The following is a 6,590-nucleotide window of genomic DNA, read 5'->3' as shown; positions in this document are numbered from 1 at the left end:
ATATAATACTTGAATTTTTTGAGTAGCTGAATCATGCTTTTAAATTTATAAATAAATAAATAAACTCTTGAGTAGCGCATCTTGATTTTGTAAAAGAGAGAAGAAAAGACACTCTTCCATTAAAAAATTATAATAATTTCTTTTATTGTCCATATTTAATTTCTTAGACTTCGGGTTTTATTTCTTGAGTAGGCTTAAGAGTCAAGAGACTCAAGACTGCATCAATAGCCATCAGTCTTCTTTGGGCTAATGTCAAGTTTCGAGCTTGACACACAAAAAGAAACCCGAGTCTAGGTCATCCCTCCGGTGGTTGACACGTGGCTTTACACAAAAAGAACTCAACCAAGGTTGAAGAAAAATTCTAAAAAAGATTTTGCCAAATATTTTTCAAACAGTAAAAGTTGCCCTTTTTTTTATTTTTTAAAATAACAATATTTAGCAATACCCTGCCCTGTGCAAAATTTCATCATCTAAGTACCAAAAATCTAACCAAATGATTACTATTGGCCAAAATTATGCAAGTGACGAAGCAAAGAGAAGTTGTCCCATTGGACAATTTTATTACCTTTTAAACATATTACATTACACAGTTTGATACATAAACATCAGAAACCATAACAGTCTAGGCATCAACAAAGGGGTAAAGTTCATATCTAACGTTACAACTGCCACCAACAACTCGCCCACCTCGTTTTCCATCACAACAGTTGGGAAGTTCACTAATCGCAGTATCAAGACACTTCTTACAATCAAGACCTGAAAGGTCCCTGGTGCATTGAGCCAAACCATATAGTTTGCTTGATGAATCAAGCTCTAGGTCCCCGGTAGCATAGAATTTTGGATTGGCATAAGCTTTATTAGATAAGCTGCTTAACAAATCCTTAACTTTTGGATTGAATGAAGTGGGATTTTCTACATCTTTGACGTTCCACATGTAGAACTTGTTTTTGTTATCGATTTCTCCAAAGAAATCTATGTTCGAGTACTTTAAAAGGCAGTTATCGTACCAAATTATCGCTCCTTTTTTATAAGGACAACGATCACCAAGCTCTTTGCCTGCATCATCGATACAGGTCTTACAGTTTGTGCTTGAGACATCACCTCGGCATAGGGCCAAACCATTTGCTTGATCTTGGCCTTCCCCAGTCGAGCCGAGCCCAAACCCTGTTGAAGGAACTTTGGTGGACAAAAGATTGAGCAAGCCATTTAAGTTTGTACCATAAGGGCTATTGGCAGTGTAGTTTTCCTGGCTAAAACAAAAATGGTATAATGGGCCAGCACAATTGACTGCATGGAGGGATAGGCTGAATAATAGAAAGCTGACAGAAATATATCTTGAGCACAACATGTTGAATGAAATTGAAGGTTGGTTTTGTGGGTGTGTAATTCTCTGCAAGAACTCTATATATAGACGAAACTTTTCAAGTTTTGGCCAAGTATGGAGTTCGAAATGCGTTGACTTTATTCTTAGTGGCAACCTCATCGCAGTCCTAATCCTTTTGATTAATAAACCTCTCAAAATCGCACTAAGACTTTGAACGTGCTGGAGAGTGGAGTCAATAATCTCGCACAAAATCTTTTGGAGGCGCTTTTATATTAATTAACTCATGAAAGTTCTAAGGAAACTAGAAACCAACTCAAATTCGTGAGGGATCAATGGGATTAAAGTCAAATGTTGAATAATGTCACTATTTTAATGTGCGTGTTTTGCACTAATGATTTGTCGGTCACTAAAAATTTGTGGATGAACTTTCATGTTGAATGGATCTATGATATTCAAAGGCTACTGATGATATTTTATCTCTTCATTTAATTTTGACTGCGTTAAATTTCAATCCTCAAGTACTTGTTTTAGTTTAAGTCAATCTTTGCATTTAATTTTGAGCACATGCAAAACCATGAGCAGTGGATAATTTGGTTAGTTAAGGTTGCATGATTACATTAAATTTTGTTTAGAGGGGAGAGAGAGAGCATTTGCCCTTTTCTCACAAACTTTTCAGCAAAATGCTTGTTGAGGTCTAAAAAGGATCATAGTGAAGGAAGCCCAAAAGAATGAGTCAAGCCCAAAAGGAAAAATCAAGCTAAGCCCAAAGTAGCAGATGCAGGAGACCCATGAAGGAATAAAAAAAAAAGGCCTAGGGGATCTTGAAGCCCAGACAAAGAAGCATCCAAAAAAAAAAAAAGAGAACCACGGCAAGGGATAAGAAGCAAGGATCCTCAGGAACCATCAAGAGGCGCGAATCCTTTCAGGCACAAAGACAAAGGAAGACTAGGACAGCTCGAAAGAAAAAGACAGAAGAAGAAAAACAAGAAACAAAAGCAAAAGAACGCAAGCGCCAGTAGAACCCAGCGACCTCTCATAGGCACAGACAGAAAAAGCCTCGGGGAATTAGAACAGGGAAGCACGAAAAAAAGAATGATAACAAGCGGCTTTCAAGTTGGCAGAACAGGATTCCGCCCAGATGGGAAAGAAAAGGGAAAAGTGGAAAATGCCAGAAATGGGGATGCCGAGAAGGGCATACCTCAGCACATCCCAAAGAAGATGGCCAACCAGGAACTTTCAAAAGAATCAGAGCTGAAAGAAGGAAAGAATGAGAAAAAAACGGAAATGGGACTTACCGAGAAGGGAATTTATGGGACCACTTGGAACAGTTGGTCCGAGAAGGGAAATTAAAGCAACTCTTGCATCACTCTAGCGGAAGGGCGAGCCAAGCAGGTTCAGAGGTGCGTAGGGACGCTTCTTTGGGACTTCCTCTGGGTATGATTAACGTTATCTTTGCGGCCCCGGGGAAGACTGGATCTTGCCCTTCCAAGGTATTGTCGGTGTTCCGATCCCCGACCGAGGATCATTCCCAAGCATCGAAGAGAGCCAGGGTGCATGTCCCCCTGATTCTGGGCTTTTCGGATGAGGACATGGTTGGAACCATACAGCCCCATGATAATGCTTTGGTGGTAACGCTGAGAATTGGCTGGTACGATGTCAGAAGGGTGGCGCTGTGGATATAATGTATCCAGACTTGTACAAGGGGCTAGGTTTGAAGCTAGAGGATTTAACAACCTACAACTCCCCTCTAGTAAGTTTTGAAGGAAGGATGGTCGCTCCGAAATGATTGATCAGGCTGCCTGTACAAGCAGGTACGGATGTGGTGAAAGTGGACTTTATTGTCGTGGATGTTTTTTCTCCGTACACGGCTATTATGGGCAGACCTTGGCTTCATACCCTTAAAGCGGTCTTGTCTACTTTGCATCAGAAAGTGAAGTATCCATCCGGAAGCCAAGTGTTGGAAATAGTAGGGAGTCAGGCCGCTGCTCGGCAATGCCTAGTAGCGGCTATACAGCATCGGCCAGAAGCAGAAACCTCGGCTACGGCCGACAATGAATTATAGTAATTAAAGCCCCCAGCATTACGCTTGGATGTACCAGCCGATGGGGTAGAGTGTGAAGATTTGGAGAGGGTAATTGTTGCTGGTGATCCGGAAAAATTCTTCCAGGTTGGGGCTAAGTTGCCTTTGCAAGAGAAGGAGAGGTTGCTGGAATTCCTCCGAGCCAATATGGACGTGTTTGCATGGAACCCGTATAAAGCCCCAGGGGTGGACCCGAATTTCATTTGTCATCGACTCAATGTGAATCCCGCCGTTATTCCCAAGAGGCAGCCCCCTCGGCGACCATCGAAGGAGCACGTTGAGGCGGTTAGGAATGAAGTTGCCAAGCTTAAACAGGCTGGGGCTATCAAGGAAGTTTTTTATCCTCAATGGTTGGCCAATACGGTGGTGGTAAAAAAGAAGACTGGAAAGTGGCGGGTGTGCGTGGACTTCACGGATCTCAATAAGGCTTGCCCCAAAGATCCATTTCCCATACCGAAGATAGACCAGTTGGTGGATGCAACCGTGGATCATCCTAGGATGAGTTTCTTGGATGTCTTCCAAGGATATCAACAAATACCGCTGGCCGCCGACGATCAGGAAAAGACTGCTTTTGTAACCCCAATTGGGAACTACCATTACAAGGTGATGCCCTTCGGCTTGAAAAACGCCAGATCTACCTACCAACGCATGATGATGAAAATGTTTGAACCACAGCTTGGTAGAAGTATTGAAGTTTATATCGATGATATGGTTGTGAAGAGTAAAGTGGTGTCCGAGCATGTGGAAGATCTCACGAGTATCTTCAGGATACTGAGAAAACATAAGTTACGCTTGAATGCTTCAAAGTGCTCCTTTGGTGTGGGTTCTGGGAAGTTCTTGGGGTACATGGTGACCTATAGAGGAATTGAAGTGAACCCAAATCAGATTAAGGCCATTAACGATTTGTAAGCACCTCGGAATCCAAAAAAAGTGCAGAAACTAACTAGAATGACTGCTGCTTTGAACCGGTTCATCTCCAGGTCAGCCGAGAGGTGTCGTCCTTTTTTCCGTCTATTGCATAAGTGGCAAGGATTTGAATGGACCAAGGAGTGTGTTGTGGCATTCCAACAGTTGAAAGAATACCTGTCCAGGCTGCCTATCATGTCTAGTCCTGAAGTGGATGAGGTATTGTTTGCTTATCTGGCGGTTGTCCCTCATGCAGTTAGTTTCGTCTTGATATGAGAGGACAGTGGCGTCCAAAGGCCAGTTTACTATGTGAGTAAACCCCTCCATGAGGCCGAGGTGAGATATTTGTCATTAGAGAAAGCCATCTTGGCGATGGTCCATGTAACACGCAAACTTCCGCATTATTTTCAGGCCCATACTGTGGTTATCTTGACCCAACTACCTCTCAAGTCCATACTCAGAAGTGCAGACTACATGGGAAGAATTGCTAAGTGAGGTACGATTCTAGGTGCTTTCGATATCAAGTACATGCCTCGCACCTCTGTGAAAGGCCAAGTCCTTGCCGATCTGGTGGCCGAGTTTGCCGAGTGCCCAGAAGAAGTTAATATGAAGCAAGACAACATGGATGAAAAATCGGTTGGCCTAATATCCACACAAGGCGGTTCCGCTTGGAAGGTGTATATGGATGGGGCAGCAAACCAACGGGGAACGGGGTTGGGATTAGTATTGATATCCCCCGAAGAGGTCATCATCGAGAAGTCATTAAGGTTAGGGTTCTCGGCTACTAACAACGAAGCGGAATACGAAGCTTTGTTGATGGGAATGAATATGGTCCAAAAAATGGGCGGAAAGGTAGTGGAATTATTCTCGGACTCGAGGTTGGTAGTCGGCCAGGTGAGAGGAGAACTAGAGGCCCGGGATCCGAGGATGCAGGTGTATCTGAGCCAGGTTAGGCACGTGCAAACGAAGTTTGAGTCTTTTGACTTATCGCATATTCCCCGAGGTGAAAATACTCACGTCAACTCCTTGGCAACCCTTGCCACCTCCTCGGTACGGAATTTTCCTCGGTTGATCATCGTTGAAGACTTGCATAACCCCAAGTCACTAGAAAAGGACGTTTGCCAAGTCTATCAAACCAATCTGGCGCCGAGCTGGATGGATCTCATAGTAAAATTCCTTGAAAGTGACATATTGCCCGAAGAGAAATTAGAAGCTGAGAAAATACGGAGGAAAGCTCCTCGGTACTGGTTATCTGAGGATAAAAAGTTATACAAATGGTCCTTCTCTGGGCCATACCTGCTCTGTGTGCCTCCTGAGACTGCAAAATCAATCCTAGAAGAATTGCATGAGGGCATTTGTGGAAGTTATACGGGGGGAAGGTCTCTATCTTGCCGAGCCATCACACAAGGATATTGGTAGCCAAATATACAAAGGGAAGCTCAGGAGTACGTTAGGAAATGTGATTAGTGCCAAAGATTCACTCCAAATATCCATCAATCGGGAGGAGTTCTTAACCCTCTCTCCAGCCCTTAGCCTTTTGCTCAATGGGGGCTGGACATTATCGGCCCTTTTCCTAAAGCCCTAGGAAACAAAAAGTATCTGCTAGTTGGCACAGATTACTTCACTAAATGGGTCGAAACTGAGCCCTTGGCGAACATCAGGGACGTAGATGTTAAGAAGTTTATTTGAAGGAACATTGTCACGCGATTTGGAACTCCACGTACTCTTGTCTCGGATAATGGACTTCAATTTGATAGCAATGCCTTTAGGCAATACTGCTCGGACCTGGGTATAAGAAACAGATATTCCACTCTAGCTTATCCTCAAGGGAATGGGCAGGCTGAAGCTGTTAACAAAGTAATAGTCAATGGGCTTAAAAAGAGGCTGGATGTCGCAAAAAGGAAGTGGGTGGAAGAATTGCCGCATGTTCTGTGGACGTATCGAACAACACCCTGGCGTTCAACGGGGGAAACTCCCTTTTCCATGACCTATAGGGCCGAGGCCATCATCCCCCTGGAAACTGGATTCCCAACATTAAGGACCAGTACATTCTCTTCGGACAATAATGATGCAATGTTGGAGAGAAGCTTGGACCTGATTGAAGAGCGAAGGGAGAGCGCGATGGTTCAACTAGCTTACTACCAACATAAACTCAAGTAAGGCTATGATAGTAATGTGAAGCTGAGGCCGTTAGCCGTAAGAGATCTGGTGCTGAGAAAAGTTCTGGGGACCACCAAGAATCCAAATTGGGGAAAATTGGGACCTAATTGGGAAGGGCCT

The 6,590-nt window shown here is 43.6% G+C and overlaps 1 protein-coding gene across 1 annotated transcript; it reads right to left on the bottom strand.

Moving 5' to 3' along the window:
* Positions 1–577: 577 nt before the first annotated feature.
* Positions 578–1,353, bottom strand: LOC115952797 (cysteine-rich repeat secretory protein 38-like). Its single transcript, XM_031070111.1, has one exon. The coding sequence runs from the start codon at positions 1,346–1,348 to the stop codon at positions 623–625; it is 726 nt and encodes a 241-aa protein (XP_030925971.1). The 5' UTR covers positions 1,349–1,353; the 3' UTR covers positions 578–622.
* Positions 1,354–6,590: the final 5,237 nt, after the last annotated feature.

The sequence above is a fragment of the Quercus lobata genome, chromosome 1, assembly GCF_001633185.2.
Source record: "Quercus lobata isolate SW786 chromosome 1, ValleyOak3.0 Primary Assembly, whole genome shotgun sequence".
NCBI lineage: Eukaryota > Viridiplantae > Streptophyta > Magnoliopsida > Fagales > Fagaceae > Quercus > Quercus lobata.
Note: the sequence above shows the minus strand (reverse complement) of the source record. Positions and strands in the feature narration are given on the sequence as shown.

Coding starts and splice junctions, on each gene's coding strand:
- LOC115952797 (XM_031070111.1), bottom strand. CDS start 1,348: ATGTTGTGCTCAAGATATATTTCTGTCAGCTTTCTATTATTCAGCCTA.